General features: G+C 43.1%; 1 protein-coding gene across 1 annotated transcript in view; it reads right to left on the minus strand.

Moving 5' to 3' along the window:
* Positions 1-1,169: 1,169 nt before the first annotated feature.
* Positions 1,170-17,642, minus strand: part of LOC143284972 (glutamate receptor 2-like) — a 16,593-nt gene continuing 120 nt past the window's right edge. The window contains exons 2-8 of the mRNA XM_076592133.1: positions 11,580-11,765; positions 8,607-8,809; positions 5,947-6,086; positions 4,428-4,621; positions 3,173-3,453; positions 2,122-2,383; positions 1,170-1,226 (exon numbers count right to left, since the gene is read on the minus strand). Of these exons, the coding sequence (XP_076448248.1) occupies positions 1,170-1,226; positions 2,122-2,383; positions 3,173-3,453; positions 4,428-4,621; positions 5,947-6,086; positions 8,607-8,809; positions 11,580-11,765 (1,323 nt within the window). The remainder of the gene's footprint in view (positions 1,227-2,121; positions 2,384-3,172; positions 3,454-4,427; positions 4,622-5,946; positions 6,087-8,606; positions 8,810-11,579; positions 11,766-17,642) is intronic.

Below are 17,642 nucleotides of genomic sequence, written 5' to 3' on the forward strand. Positions count from 1 at the left end.
AAAGGGTTGTCCCTGGCAAAAACTTCTGTATAAAGATCTACTTAGAAAAAAACAAACAAAAACACTTGCAGGTAGAAAAGAAGAAGAAACAAGAGGCAAAGCCTTCAAGACTCACTTGTGTTTCCCGCTTTATCCAGTAAAGGAATCATGAGGAGAGAGAGAGTGAGAGAGACAGAGAGAGAGAGAGAGAGAGAGAGAGAGAGAGAAATCGTTAAAAAGTGTTCTGTATTAAATATGATATAATTACAAAATAAGCTTGGAAGAAAAAAAATAGGAGGGGGGGGGGGGCGGGGGGGGGGGGGGCGGTAGTGGTAGGGGTGGGTGGTGGGGGTGGGGGGGCGGACACATGAGCGGGATCGAGCCATGCATGTTCAATTCCGAAGCAAGCAGACTCATTCCCACGGATGCTGCGCATCTGACGTCATTTGACGTCATTTGTTTTCTTCTTCGTGCAATAAATTGACGTAGTTGTATTGGACGTAATAACGCCGTTCAAATCATGTTTTACGTGTGTTTTATTATCTCTCGATTTTTCTTTTATTTCGGTGGTGAAGGAGAAGACGTTGCCATCCCTTCAAGCACATCGCGAAATATGGTAGATCTCTAGATCTGCACGAACCAGTCTACAACGGGCTGAAAGAAACAACCGATTAAATTTTTCTTTTTATGTTCGTTTCAGTTAATTCAGAGTCCACTTTAGAATATTTATATATGCAGTACAATGTCGATGGTGTACTTAGTATCACAGTATGATTGTGTTCTGTCCAGAATTTGTATTTCTTTTAATAGTGAACAAAAAAAAAACGAGGTCCTGTCGACTTTTTACCAAACACAACCTACCTTTAAGCAACACATTGAGAAGCGGTTTTTAGAATGTTCGGATTTCGGAACGAATCTCAAACAAATACACTGTTAATGATCCGGAAATGCGGCTTAATTAGGGAGAATTACAACATATTATTATTTTTTCCTACTATGTTTGAGCTAACTACGGTATTGGCAGACAAAGTATTTCCAAAGAAAATGGCAATGTTAAAGTTTAACACACACACACGCACGCACGCACGCACACACGCACACACACACACACACACACACACACAACCGAACACCGGGTTATAACATAGACTCACTTTGTTTACACAAGTAAGTCAAAAAAAAGGGTAGCACTACACTGCATCAACGAGCTCTCCATGGCGAGAGCAGCCCGAATCTGACATGGAGAACTAGGTTGTGACACAATACAATGCAACGCATCGCAATGCAACGCAATGCAATGCAATGCAATACATAAAGGTAGCACTGCACTGTAGCCACGCGCTCTCCCTGGCGAGAGCAGCCCGAATTTCACATTAGGAACTATGTTGTGATACAATACAATATAATACAATGCAAAGTACAATATATTACATTTCAACACAATACAATACAATGCAATAGAATGCAAAGTAAAATACAATACAATGCAAAGTACAATATATTACATTTCAACACAATACAATACAATGCAATAGAATGCAAAGTAAAATACAATACAATGCAATGCAAAGTACAAAACAGTAAAGTACAATACAATGCAATGCAATACAATACAACGCAATTTATAGCAATACAACATAATTCAATACAACACAACACAGCACAACACAGCACAGCACAGCACAGTATCAGTATCAATAGCTCAAGGAGGCGTCACTGCATTCGGACAAATCCATATGCACTACACCACATCTGCCAAGCAGATGCATGACCAGCAGCGTAAACCGACGCGCTACACCACACCACAACACCACACCACAACACCACACCACACCATACCACACCACACCACACTGTTCACATTATTTTCACCACCACACCACAACACCACACCACACCATACCACACCACACCACACTGTTCACATTATTTTCACCAAGGTTCAAATCAAAGCAATCAAAGCGGTTAATTTTTTTTCCATATAACTAATTACAGGACCACACACACACACACACACACACACACACACACACACACACACAAAAGGCAGACAGACAGACAGACAGACAGACAGACACACACACACACACACACACACACACACACACACACACACACACACACATAGGAGGAAGAACTCACGTTGAAGTAGCCCTTCTCGTTGAGGATCTCCAGGGCAGCGATGCCCCCAGCCAGCAGTCCGCACAGGAAGAGCAGCAGGAAGGGCACGGCCAGGTCACGGGGACCCAGCTCCATGAAGGTCAGGCCCACCGTCTCCCGCCGCACGGGGAGGCCACTCCCGTCAGGGTCCGGGCAGTTGCCTCCCTTGCGGTCCCACTCGTGGCTCAGCGTGTCCATCTCGTCCGTTCCACGCAGCGCCAGGATGGCGGAGTTGAGGCGACGTCTGGGTTCCGTGGACAGGTATCAGTATCAGTATCAGTGGTATCATCATCAGTATCAGTATCAGTGCTATCAGCATCAGTATCAGTGGTATCAGCGTCAGTATCAGTATCAGTGGTATCAGCGTCAGTATCAGTATCAGTATCAGTGGTATCAGCATAAGTATCAGTATCAGTGGTATCAGTATCAGTACCAGTAGTATCAGTATCACTAGTATCAGTATCAGCATCAGTATCAGCATCAGCATCAGCATCAATATCAGTATCAGCATCAGTATCAGTATCAGTATCAGCATCAGTATCAGTAGTATCAGCATCAGCATCAGTATCAATATCAGTATCAGCATCAGTATCAGCATCAGTATCAGTATCAGCATCAGCATCAGCATCAATATCAGTATCGTATCAGTAACACAAGGAGGCGTCACTGCGTTCAGACAATTTTTTTTATTTATTATTACTCCATAATTACACGCCACACCACACTAATCTCCGAAGCAGATTCCTGACCAGCAGCGTTACCCAACGCGCTTAGTAAGGCCTTGAGAAGAAGATTTTTTTGTGTGAATAAATAAATATATGAATAAATAAATGAATAGATATAAAAAAAAAACCCAATCATAATTATCAGTAAATGAAAATAAAATAAAATTAAAAGACAATAATGATAATAAATAAACAAACACACACACACAACACACACACACACGCGCGCGCGCGCACACACACACACACGCACACGCATACACACACACACAACACAACACAACACACACACACACACACTGACTCACTTCAGAACCTCCAGCGAGTTGCCAGCAGGGAAACCGAACGCGTACTTGATCATGCCCAGACCATGGCCGAACGTGATGAGGTCACAGTTGTGAGAGGCCAGGTATCGAGCTTTGTAAGAGGGCAGGAGCAGCGCGAACTTGCCGCGAGAGTCTCGCAGCCGCCTCAGCCCGAAGGTCAAGTTCCCCACCCAGTTATGGTTCCGGCTAACGTACTCGTGCAGCTGTTTCTCCAAGTTGACGTCACTGTTCTTGAGCTCAAGGTCCGCATCTCCGTTCTGGATCTGCAAGTGAGGTGTATGCATATGAAGAGAGTCTGGGTTCGATTCCCGCTCTCGCTCGCTTTCTCCTCTCCCCGGATGACTACTTAGGGGGAAAAATCAAACTGAGGAGCATCTACTTTTGTCAGTGCAGTCAGTCGGATGAGACGATAAACCGAGGTCCTCGTGTGTATGCAGCACGCACTTTGCACGCACTGAAAAGGAGCCCATCGTCAGAGAGAGTCGTCGTCGTCATCATCATCTTTATTATTGTTGTTGCTGTTATCATTCTTTCTTTCTTCACTTTCTCCTTCTTCTTCTTCTTCATCATCATCATCATAGCCATCATCATCATCTTCTTCTTCTTCTTCACCATCATCGCCATCATCATCATCTTCTTCTTTTCTTCTTCATCTTCATCATCATCATCACTATCATCATCATCTTCTTCTTATTTTCTTCTTCTTCATCGTCCCCTTCATCATCATCATCATCATCATCTTCAACTTCTTCTTCTTCTTTTTCTCAGCATTCATCCCCAGAACCAGTCAACACAAAACTAGAATAGAATATGTTTTTATCACCAAGCGTACCGTGATCTCGAGGAATATTGGGGTCGGGTGGGAGGGGGGCGGAGGGGAGAAGTGTGTGTGTGGGGGGTTAATACATAATAAGGTAACAAACATAAATCGATATCATAATAATTATACAAAAACAGGTACAGTGGAATGTTTTGGACTGTATATACATGCACATATCAATAAAAGAAAATTGTGCATGCACACTCACACGCGCACACACACACACACACACACACACACACACACACACACACACACACACACACACACACACACCACACCACACCACAACACAACACAACACAACACACACACCACAACACAACACAGCACACACGCACACAGACACACACACACATACACACACGCACACACACACACACACACACACACACACACACACACACACACACACACCATGCCGATGTCCAGGGAGCGGTCCCTCAAGATGTCCTCGTAGTTGCGGAAGCTGAGAGCGGGCTGTACGTGCGGGCGGGAAGTAACGAGGGCGGTCAGGTTGGAGGTGTAGGCGATGATGATCATGGACACGAACATCCACCACGCCACCGCCAGCACGCGCCCCGACAGAGACTTGGGGGCCTCCCGGTAACCTGCCGACAGGTGAGGACCAACCCCGCCCCTTCTGTTACTGTACTGTAACTTCTGGACACATTTCTCTGCATCGAAATACCACACTGACGACTTACACTTGACTTACTTATGCCTCTTGATATTCCTTGTGTGTGTGTGTGTGTGTGTGTGTGTGTGTGTGTGTGCATTTTACTTATATATACGATTTATTCCCTTGATGTTTTTATTTATGTATTGTTGTACAATACCTTATGGTCTTAACGTGTGTGCATGTGTGTGTGTGGGGTGGGGGGGCGGTGGGGGTGGGGGGTGTGCGTGCGTGCGCGCATGTCATTTTTAGTAATCTTATACCCTTTTTTTGTTGGATGTTTTCATTTGTTAATATTGTTGTGCAATACCCTATTGTCTTAACATGAGTATGTGTGTGGGGGGTGGGGGGTGGGTGGGGGGCGGGGGTGGGGGTTAGTATATCGTCAGCTATTGAAAATTCTTATTTGACTAGTTTTAATCTCTTCTTATGTTGCGCATGATTTTATGCCAGTGTTTACAATGAGCCTGTGATTGCACAACTTAATCTCCTTGTGGATTAACAAAGTGTTTTTGATTGATTTGATTGATTGATTGATTGATTGATTGATATTAGGGCTGGAAGAGTACTCCTCCACAGCGGACTCGGTCTTGGGGGGGCTGTCCTCTTCAGCCAGCCGGGCCCATGTCCATCTCATTCTTCGTGCTTCTTGTCCAGGACTGCTTTGGTCTGCCTACTCTCTTCTTTCCTTGGGGAGGTTTCATCAAAGTGTCCTGTCATGTGGTGTCGTCTGGAGGCTTTCGAAGGGTGTGGCCTATCCAGACCTTTTTCCTCCTCCTGATCTCCTCACTGATGGGGCACCTGGTTGGTTCTTTTCTTCTCCAGAGGCAGGCGTTTGAAATGGTCTATGGCCATCTGATGTTTAAAATATGGCGCAGGCATCTCTGTTGATGAAGGCCTGTTGTTTGTTGGTGTTCGTCTTGGTTGTTCGCCATGTTTCTGAGCCATACATGAGGACTGCCTTAACGTTGGTCACCCACCCTCCTCTCTCTCTCTCTCTCTCTCTCTCTCTCTCTCTGTCAATATATATATATATATATATCTGTGTGTGTATAAAAATCATATTATATATATAAACACACGCCTCTGTGTGTGTGTGTGTGTGTGTGTGTGTGTGTGTGTGTGTGTGTGCGTGTGTGCGCGCGCGTGGGTGTGTGCTTACATATTATGGGTAGCGCTGTACTAATCCTTGTAATTTGTGTAGTCCTCACACACACACACACACACACACACACACACACACACACACACACACACCTTGCCACATCATGGTGCTAACAGTGAACAGGAAGCTGTTCCTCAGTCCAAAGCTGTAGCGCGCGCGGCGCACGTCATTTTCAGGAGCGACGCGTATCCACTCGCGTGGGGAGAACCGTCCAATCAGAAAGAAGCCCGCACTGAAACAGAGATTTGCGTAGTAGAAGTAGTAGTAGTAGTAGTAGTAGTAGTAGTAGTAGCAGGGCAATGTCTACAATTCTTCCCCTCCAGACGGAAAAGTAGTGTTCACCAACATGGCGTGGACGTTCACTCCGTCAGTCACACAGAGTGGAGGGGGAGAAATGTGGATGTTGCCAGTAGTAGTAGTAGCAGCAGCAGCAGCAGTAGTAGAAGTAGTAGCAGGGCAATGTCCACAATTCTTCCCCTCCAGACGGAATAAGTCGTGTTCATAACAAGGCGTGGACGTTCACTCCGTCAGTCACACAGAGGAGTGGAGGGGGAGAAATGTGGATGTTGCCAGTTGTAGTAATAGTTGTAGTAGTCAGTCGTTGAAGTAGCATTCCGATGAACGATAAACCACGGTCCCTTATGCAGCACACGCTTGGAAAAGCAGTGAAAAAGAACACACGGTAACAAAAAATGTTGTTCTGTGGCAAAGTTCACTCTCACAGGCACTCATACATACATACATACATACATACACTCAAATCCTGATTAGCGTGTTTGACTGTACTCCTGTCAGACATCTCTGCCTAGCAGATATATATATATATATATATATATATGTGTGTGTGTGTGTGTGTGTGTGTGTGTGTGTGTGTGTGTGTGTGTGTGTGTGTGTGTGTGTGATAGTCAGTCGTGTCCGACAATGACCATCAGAACAGCAGAGGAGGCAACTGCTGTTCCGACTATTTGGGCTAGAATTTGATTATAGTGGAGAGTGTCTTGCCCAAGTTACATCCCCACTCTCTCGGCCAAGAGGGTTTTAGGACAGTCGGCGTTGGGATGGTTCCCAAAGACCAACTAGCCCACAAGGCTGCAGCACTAAGAGCCAGTGCAATTTTGCCTCCTACTTTGAGAGTCATAGTCCTTCACAAAAGACTAAGCTGTAAATGGTTTCCCATTGACTGGAGAAACCATTGATAATACAGCTCTCACTTTGCTGTTGGCCCAAATATAAACTTACGTCAATCTGTGATAATTACAAGCCTCGCAGATATGGTGTCGCGTATAAAGATTAATTTTGTCAGAACTGACGCAGTGACGCCTCCTTGAGAAACTGAAACTGAAACTGAAACTTCTTCTTTCTTTCTTCCCTATTTATAGATTCGGTATGGAAAGATGAAATACACTCTGGAAAATACGACAGAGAATTGTTCAGTTTGGATCAGTTCAACCTTTTCTTCTTGTTTTTTTTGTTTGTTTGTTTGTTTGTTTTTCTCTTTGTTGTCTTTTTTGTTTCGTTTTGTTGTCTCCAAAGCTGTACATCTCTCTTCTTTCTGCACTGCCGTGACTTCATCTCACATGACATTTTGGTTCAGCGCACGTGCTTATTGATGAACTTAATCAGAAATGTGTGCTTCTTGCCTGTGAAGCCTTCTCAACTTGCACTGGTGTGAACGCGTATATCTCTCAATATGTGTGTGTGTGTGTGTGTGTGTGTGTGTGTGTGTGTGTGTCTGTGTGTGTGTGTGTGTGTGTCTGTGTGTGTGTGTCTGTGTGTGTGTGTATGTGTTTGTGTTTGTATGTGTGTGTGTTAGTGCGTGCAGTATCACAAACAACACCACCACCACCACAACAACAACAAGAACACCACCACAACAACATTAAAAAAAACTACAACATCACCACAACAATAACAAGAACAACAAAAACACCACCACCACAACAAGAACACCACCACCACAACAACAACAAGAACACCACCACACCAACAACAACAAGAACAACACCACCACCACCACAACAAGAACACCACCACCACAACAACAACAAGAACACCACCACCACAACAACAAGAACAACAAACCCACCACCACCACCACAACCACAACAACAACAAGAACAGCAACACCATCACAACAACAGCAACAAACAACAAAAACCTGACCAACATAAAAGCTAGAATCGAACAACAACAACAACAACAACCAAACAAACAAACAAAACAACCAACAACAACAACAGCAACTGAAACCTGACTCGCATGACCAGCATAAAAGCTAGAATCCAACAGCAAACAACAACCACCCAACCAACTAACCAACCAACCAAACAAAAACAACGCCACCACCAACAACACCATCACAACAGTATCATTATCAGTAGCTCAAGGAGGCATCACTGCGTTCGGACAAATCCATATACGCTATACCACATCTGCCAAGCAGATGCCTGACCAGCAGCGTAACCCAACGCGCTTAGGCAGGCCTGAGAAAAAGAAAAAAAAAGGAAAAAAGAAACAACAACAACAACAACAACAATAATAATAATAACAACAACAACAACAACAACAACAACAATAATAATAATAATAATAATAACAATAGTAATAACAACAACAACAATAATAATAGTAATAATAATAATAAAAATAATGATAAATAAATAAATAAATAAAATAAAAAGGCAATAATGATGATAAATAAGTATCACAACAACAACAAACAACAGCCAACAACAAAAAAACCCAGACGTACCTGACCAGCAAGAAAGCCAGAATCACCAGAATCCAGGCAGCCGTGGAGAAAGGAACCAGCAGCAATCCCGCCCCGGGTCCTTCCTCGGGTGAGGGGCGCAGCATCAGCAGCTGCACGCTGGACGAGTGGAACCAGTGGGTGAACTCCATCACACTCTCCCGGGAGTGGGTCTGGGCAATGGCCCCGACTGCCATGTCCGCCGGCTGCACGTTTTCCAGGACAATGACAATGATCGATTCTAGAATATTGTGCTCACGATTGTTTTGCAATGCTCCCCCCCCCCACCCCTCCTCACCCCCCTCCCCCTCAACCTCCCATCCCCCCCCCCGCCCCCCCCGCCCCACACACCCCACACCCCAAGCAAGAACTGAGCACAAAATGGATCCCATCTTCAGTTGATTATTTGCATAATGGGCATAACAAATTACAAATGTTTGACTGCCTATATCGACACTGATGAGTAAAGACATCGCAGAGAGAGAGAGAGAGCTCAGAACTCAAAACATTTTTTTATTTTTTATTTTTTTCCAAGGATTAAGATTTCAGGCATGGCCTATTCTTCCAATTTACCCTTGCTAAATCTACATCCTTTTCACCCCTACTAGGGCATAGGCCGATAACAAGAGATATAAAAAAAAAATATCTGCAGAAAAATACAAATACGGAAGTTTAAAAAAAAAAAAAAAAATATATATATATATATATATATATATGTACATATGTATATCCACATGATCTTAGTGATTCTGGCTTTTTTGCTAGTCCGGTACGTCAGTTTTTTGTTGACGATGTCGGTGGTAGTGGTGGTGGTTTTATTTGTCTGTTGGAGAGAGAGAGAGAGAGAGAGAGAGAGAGAGAGAGAGAGAGAGAGAGAGAGAGAGAGAGAACGGAAGTTGCAACCCCCCCCCCTCCCCGACGATATTTGAACAACACACAAGAAGATAATTTAAAAAAAAAAAAAAAACTAAAAAAAAAACTGCAATCATGGTATGGACGTTTATTTTGATACTGTGGTTTGCATGTAATGTAGATAAATGAACCAGGGTCGAGTTTTTTTGTTGTTGTTTTTTATCTTTGTTTTATTTTTTCAGCAGAGATCTTTTATGTTTCTTTTTGACAGCCTGTACCCTAAAAGGGGTGAGAGGGCTACGTTTTTCCCCTAGCCCAGTGATGTTCAATTGCAATCAGTTGTACAATGACAGTGTTTGATTTTGCGTTATCTTGATATTTCGAAAACCCTGAACCACAAACTCAACCCTAAGTCAGCCGAACCACACCCAAAACAACCAGCCCGGAACCAAACATCAACCCAAAACACAACCAACCGGCCCCCCAATCCAAAACTAAGACCACAGTGAAACCCAGAACTTCCCCCAAACCAACGCAACCCAACCCAAAAAACCAACCCAACACCAAACACAAACCAGAATCATCCACACACACACACACACACACACACACACACACACACACACACACACACACACACACACACACACACACACACACACACACACACACACACACACAATTTTCAAGTAATAAAATTTTGGTTTCACATAACACAGGCACGAGAAAATTCGTATATCAAAATTGTGTATGATGACATGCTTACAGAGGAAACAAAACAGCGAACATGGATTAATTTCGTTGAAATTATATTAGAGAATCTTGGTTTAGGACACGTTTGGAATAATCAGTCAACATTCAATATTCATAGACTTAGCCACGTTATAATGAATAAACTAGAATATGAATATGTTTTATTCTGGAAGAGAAACAAATCTGAAAATAAATCTAAACTACTATTCTATAATAAAATTACTCGTGAATACAGAACCGAGCTTTATTTGCTTGAAGGATATCTTAATTATAATCAAAAACAATCATTGTGCAAATTAAGAATAGCCTGTCATGATTTAGCAATAGAAAAAGGCCGATATTTCAACATTCCAAAAGAAAGGAGACTATGTTTACAATGTCAAACAATAGAGGATGAATTTCATTTCTTAGATGACTGCGAATTATACAAAGAAATTAGAATAGAATTCACACAAAAAATTAAAAATTACATTCCAAATATTATTAAACCCAGTCAGCTAATACTGGAAGGCAAACTTGTGAGACAGTTTGGGAAATTTGTCAGTAACTGCTGTCAAAAACGCCATAGCGTGCAGGAGTGATTCAATGTCTTGTTCAGCATTTATCTATTTTTGGTTTGCTTTTTTTTGTGTGCGTGGTTTCATGTAACTTTGCATGCGTGTCTTATAAACCTTGTTCAGGTTTAATTGACATCAAAATTGATTCTGATTCTGAATTCTGAATTCACACACACACACACACACACACACACACACACACACACACACACACACACACACACACACACACACACACACACACACAAACAAACAAACAAAAAACACACACAACGCAATCAAACCTAAAACCATCCAACCCAGCCAAAACCAAAGCCATCCCCCCCCCCCCCCCCAAAAAAAACAAAAAACAAAAAAACAAAAAAAAAAAACAACAACAACAAAAAACAAAAAAACAAAACCCTAGGGCTGAAGCCCTACCAAACCAAACCCAAAACTAACACAACCCAATCCATCCCAAAACCAGCCGAACCAAAACTTCCCCCAAAACCAACGCAACCCACCTCAAACGAATAAAACAACAAACCCCAACCCAATCCCCCAAAAAACCCAACCCAGACTTAACAAACCCAAACAAACCCACCCCAAAAAACCCAACCCAACTTAACCCTAAAAACCCCAAGTCCAGGTCATGGCCCGGTGCGTTCGGTCGGACAGACTACAACCAACATTGTCAAACCCCAAGCACAACTCCCCCCCCCCCCCTCCTAATACCCTAGCGCCGCCAACCCCCCCCCCCCCCGCCCCCAGCCCTCCCTTCCCCCGCCCCCCCACAGCCTCCACAACGACCCCAATCCCTCCATGACCGACTGACCAGAGTGACGACGCTGCCGATGAGTCCTGACCACGTGCTGTCCGGCTCCTGGTGGCCGTAGGTCCCGTTGATGACCGTCAGCTCGTACTTGAACTTGGCGCTCTTTGCCAGCTTGTCCAGGACGTCCACCACCAGCCCTTCGTAGCCCTTACCCCCAGCCGTCTTGGCCATGACGTAGGGCGGGTCCTGAACAAGGCAAGGCAAGGCGGGTATCAGTATCAGTATCAGTAGCTCAAGGAGGCGTCACTGCGTTCGGTCAAATCCATATACGCTACACCACATCTGCTAAGCAGATGCCTGACCAGCAGCGTAACCCAATGCGCTTTGTCAGGCCTCGAAAAAAAAAATAATACAAACAAAAAAATAAAATAAAATAAAATAAATAAAGAAGGCAAGGCAAAAAGTTTATTTCATGTACCCTCTGGGGGCATGTAAACATACATTTTGCTTAGAATGTCCCCCCAAATGCTGTAATTTGAAGTAGATTGATACCACATAAATATAAATGACACATGTCAATGTTCGGTTTATGCAAAAAATTTTCAGTGCTGGGAAGAAAACACGACTTAATTTAAGTAAATTCATAAAACTTGGAAAGGGTGTGTGACTTTTGTCACTTCTAAAAACATACTTGTAAGTTTAAGTTTGATTTGTTTTGTTGCAAATCATTATCATTAGCGCGCGCGTGTATGTGTGCGTGCGTGGGTGTGCAATATTTGCCTGTTCCGGAGACCGAAGTCGTCATTCAATGTATTGTATTTGTATCCTCCACACCCCAAAAAGGGCAAAAGGATCAAATTTCTTTGAATCTTTTAACCTTGACGTCTTTAACACAGACCATATCAAGAAAAAGAGTGATCTCATGAAGTACCAAAAAACCAAACAACAACAGCAGAAAAAAAAATCAACACAACTACAAATAAGACAACAAAAGGCCAACACAAGCATATCAGTCAAACACACATTAACTCACTCAGTACGGCCAGTCCTCTCTTCTCCTCTACACAGACCCCTGGGATGTCCAGTGGGTGTCTGAATGACCCAACCTTTAGCTTCCGTCGTCAGAATTGTGGTATTCTTTGTCAACATTCACCTCTTCAGTATAAGAGCCTTCCGCTTGCAATATTTTGATGATGGTAACTGGCGTGAAACGCTGTTAACGTCGTCTCTTTCGCCGTTCGTATGGAGAGAGTTAACCATCATTTTCCATCACAACAGAAAAAGTAAAAGAAAAAAAAGATTTCTCTATCAATGTACAAAGTTTCGTTGGAACAGAGATGCGAGTATTGGAGACAAATGATTCAAGGTTTGATCAATGTCCTTTCGTTTCTTTCAGAAAACAGTAAGTGGAATTTAATAGTGTTTAGCCAGGTTCTATAAAATGCAGGTAAACATTTTTTTTCCTCCTGATGTCAAAAAAGGGACACAAAAAACAAGCAATGACATTCATCACCAATATCATTTTGCGGGACATTTGACACAGATTCTTTCAGTTCTCGGTAAATTGTTGAAACGCTGTATATCAAATGCGAGGAGATGTTTCCAGAGTGAGGAGGAGGAGGAGGAGGAATAAGAGGAGGGGAGTGAGGAGAAGCATGTAGAGGAGGAGTAGGAGGAAGAAGAAGACTTAAACAAGGGAAGAATTCTGAAGAAAGGGTCGAGGATTTTCCACCCAACGTCCTTTCACTTTTTTTGCCATCATGTATGGTGAATCCTGACAGGGTGAGGGGATGATGGTTTGTAGATGAGGAAGATGGGGATGGAGAGAAGGAGGAGGAAGAAGGAGGATGAACGCGTGGACAAGAAAAACATTTTGAGGTAGGTGAGGATTTTGTATTTGTATTTCTCTTTTTATCACAACAGATTTCTTTGTGTGAAATTCGGGCTGCTCTCCCCAGGGAGAGCGCGTCGCTAAACTACAGCGCCAACCTTTTTTTTTTTTTTTTTTTTTTTTTTGTATTTTTCCTGCGTGCACTTTTGTTTTTCCTATCGAAGTGGATTTTTCTACAAAATTTGCCCGGAACAACCCTTTTGTTGCCGTTGGTTCTTTTACGTGCGCTAAGTGCATGCTGCACACGGGACCTCGGTTTTTCATCTCATCCGAATGACTAGCGTTCAGACCCGCCACCGCTCAAGGTCTAGTGGAGGGGGAGAAAATATCGGCGGCTGAGCCGTGATCCGAACCAGCGCGCTCAGATTCTCTCGCTTCCTAGGCGGACGCGTTACCTCTTGGCCATCACCCCTCCTCACCCTCACCCTCCCCCCATCCTATCCAACCCCTTCCATTCAGTGCTCGCCCTCACGAACGGCGGACCCTGCACTATGTGAGATGTTGTGGGGATCAGGAGCCAGCTGTATTGCTCGGACGGAAGAGCCTAGTATGGTCGTAACCCGCTACTAACTGTGTGTCAGTATGGAACTGACCAATGGCGTAGTTCGGTCAACGTAGGCATTTAGTCACGTGTAACAGTCAAAAAGTTAGAACCAAGCAATGCATCTGGCACCAGGAGAAGAAGGAGAAGAAAGAGAAGGAGAAGAGGAGGATGAGGATGAGAAGGAGGAATGGTATGATCTGAACAAAAAAAAAAAAGGAGAATAATGGAGAGGGAGGATGTGCCACTAACCCTTCGTATACTACTGCTTCTCTCCACTCTTCCTGCCCAATATCTTGGGGGGGGCGGGGGGGGGTCCTGCGAGGGAGTAGTGTTTGTAGATGATGAGGATGATGAGGAGAAGAAGAAGAAGAAGAAGAAGATTGATTGATTGATTGATTGAATCTTTAATGGGTACAGAATTAGGCACAGTAAAGGCCTTTTTTTTTTTTTACAATTCTGTCCATTTAACGACACAAAACATAAAAATAAAGAACGACACAAAACATAAGGATAAAGAAATAAAACAAAATGAAATAAAATAATAAGAATGACGAATAAGAATAGTAACTGGAATAGTCTATCAAAGGTAACAAAGCGATGAAAAGACGAAGAAGAAGAAGAAGAAGAAGAAGAAGAAGAAGAAGAAGAGCAAAAAATAACAGCAGCAGCAGCAGAAGCAGGATCAACAACAAACAGTCACAAGGACAAGGAATCTATGGCAACCCGCCATCTGCCTTGCAAATCCTATCCATCAGTTCCTTGCCCAGTATCTGCCTCCCTCAAAATGGCTAACTGCCTCCAGGGGCAAGGCTTTAACCCTGGGCCTTTTGGGGTTGGTTCCCCCCCCCCCGCCCCCCGAGGTTTTGTGGGAGGTGTGTTTGCATGCTTGGTGCAGCGCCAATGCGAATAAGCTTCCTGACAAAAATGCTTTGGTGAGAGAAAGGGAGAGGAGGAGGAGGAGGAGGAGAAGGAGGGAGAGGGAGAGAGGGAGACAGAGACACAGACACACACACAGACACACAGACACACACGCGCGCGCGCGCGCGCACACACACACACACACACACACACACACACACACACACACACACAACACACACACACACACACACACACACACACACACACACACACACACACACGCACACACACACTCTCCTACCGAAATCCATAACGAATCAATTTTCATCAACATTTATCACAACCCACAAAATGAACGTTTCCAAGCTACTGCAAAGATGATGTGCAGTTCCTTTTTTTTTTTTTTTTTTTCGTTTTTCTTTGTTTTAAATTTATCTTTTTTTCTCTCACTTTTTTTTCTCCCCCCCCCCCCCCCCCCCCAGCGACATACAGTTGGTAATTTTTTTCACCGTGTTTGAGTAGCAGCGATCGAAGACAGTGGTATAACATGTCTTAACAGATAACTAGTAACAGCACACAAAGCACACCAAGCCACCATACTGTCATTGTTTTTCGATCGATTACTTAATTAGTTTGCTTCTTGTTGACGTGCCCATAATTATTAGAGAAGCTTATTCAAATCTCTGTTAGCATATATATAGCTAGCTATATATATATATATATATATATATATATATAGAGAGAGAGAGAGAGAGAGAGAGAGAGAGAGAGAGAGCGATAGATAAACAGATAGATAAACAGATAGATAGATGTAGTTGACGTTCATAATAATGTTCAGCATTGTGATTTATTGTACATATCCCAGTAAATTCATTGTAGATTTCAAGCTTTTACAGTTCTAATTCTCTAAGTGTGTCTTACGCGTTCAAAACAATCATCAAAACAACAACAACAAAAACACTCACACAACTAAAGCAAGGTCTCATCTAATACTTGCAATACATACAACATATAGTTTATATGTTCATACCTCCCAGATATGGAGCTCGTGACGATTACAACGAAAGTTATACATACATACATATATAGATCTACAATGCATTCAAGTGTGCAGAAGAAGAAGAAGATGATGATGATGATGATAATGATGGTGATGATGATAATGAGAAGAAAAGGAGGAGGAATATAAGAACGACATAAAACATAGAAATAAAGAAATAAAATGACGAATAAGAATAGTAACTGGAATAGTCTATTAAAAGTAACAAAGCAATGAAAAGAACAATTGGTACTTAATCATGTACGTACGTACATACACACACACACACACACACACACACACACACACACACACACACACACACACACACACGCACGCACGCACGCACGCACGCACGCACACACACACACACACACACACATAATAAAACAAGCAAAGACATTCGTACACATTCATGCCCACACACTCAAACACACAAAAACACACACACGTACTTACTGTTCATTTGCAAGATCGATCACACATACATTTTTTATTCATCATGGCATGGCAGCTAGTGGACTGAATACAAGCAAGCATTTGCAAAAGACCGAGAGTAGGTTAATAGGTATCGAATAGAAATATGATTATGTTAGTTTTAAAGAGAGATATGGCTGGAATTTGACGACATGTCTTTGGAAGCATGTTCCATTCTATGCTTCCATGAAATGAGAGACTCATCTTTAATAAATCAATTTTAGGCTTTGGGACAATAGCTTTGTCTGATATACGTAGGAACTGGAAACAAAATAATGATTTCAAAATATTGTGGGCATGAGTTATGAAAAATCTTATGCATAAGAATCAATGTGTTATATCTAATAAGTAGGTAAACAGATAATATTTGAAGTTCTTTGTACATATTGTGCACAGATCCGCCTGTGGTATTTACATGAAGAAGAAGAAGAAGAAGAAGAAGAAGAAGAAGAAGAAGAAGAAGAAGAAGAAGAAGAAGAAGAAGAAGAGAAGGAGAAGGAGAAGAAGAAGAAGAGGAACTGCCTTATTACATATCACAACAGATTTACCAAGGTGAAATTTGGGGGCGTGTCGACAGAGTGCAGCGCCACCTTTCTCTCTCTCTCTCTCTCTCTCTCTCTTTTTTTTTTTTCTTCTGCAAGTGTATTTGTTGATTTTTGCTGCACGGTTTTGCCAGGGACAACCCTCCTGTTGCCGTGTTGTTGTTGTTTTTTTACGTGCACTAAGTGCACGCTGCACACAGAACGTCGGATTTATAGTTCATCCGATTGACGAAGAATGACAACGACTACTACTACTACTGGTGGTGCTCTCAGTGTAGCAACGCGCTCTCCCTGGGGAGAGCAGCCCGAATTTCACACAGAGAAATCTGTTGTGACAAAACAATGAGGAATACAGCTACCGATAGTAATGATGTTGACAACAGTCATCCTGATGCATTATCGTCTTCCTCCTCAAGACAGTGGAGTGATGGCCTGGAGGTAACGCGTCCGCCTAGGAAGCGAGTGAATCTGAGTGCGCTGGTTCGATTCACGGCTCAGCCGCCGATATTTTCTCCCCCTCCACTAGACCTTGAGTGGTGATCTGGACGCTAGTCATTCGGATGAGACGATAAACCGAGGTCCCGTGTGCAGCATGCACTTAGCGCACGTAAAAGAACCCACGGCAACAAAAGGATTGTTCCTGGCAAAATTCTGTAGAAAAAATCCACTTCGATAGGAAAAACAAATAAAACTGCACGCAGGAACAAATACCAAAAAAATGGGTGGCGCTGTAGTATAGCGACGCGCTCTCGCTGGGGAGAGCAGCCCG

This window comes from Babylonia areolata, chromosome 8 (assembly GCF_041734735.1).
Source record: "Babylonia areolata isolate BAREFJ2019XMU chromosome 8, ASM4173473v1, whole genome shotgun sequence".
NCBI classification, from domain to species: Eukaryota; Metazoa; Mollusca; class Gastropoda; order Neogastropoda; family Buccinidae; genus Babylonia; species Babylonia areolata.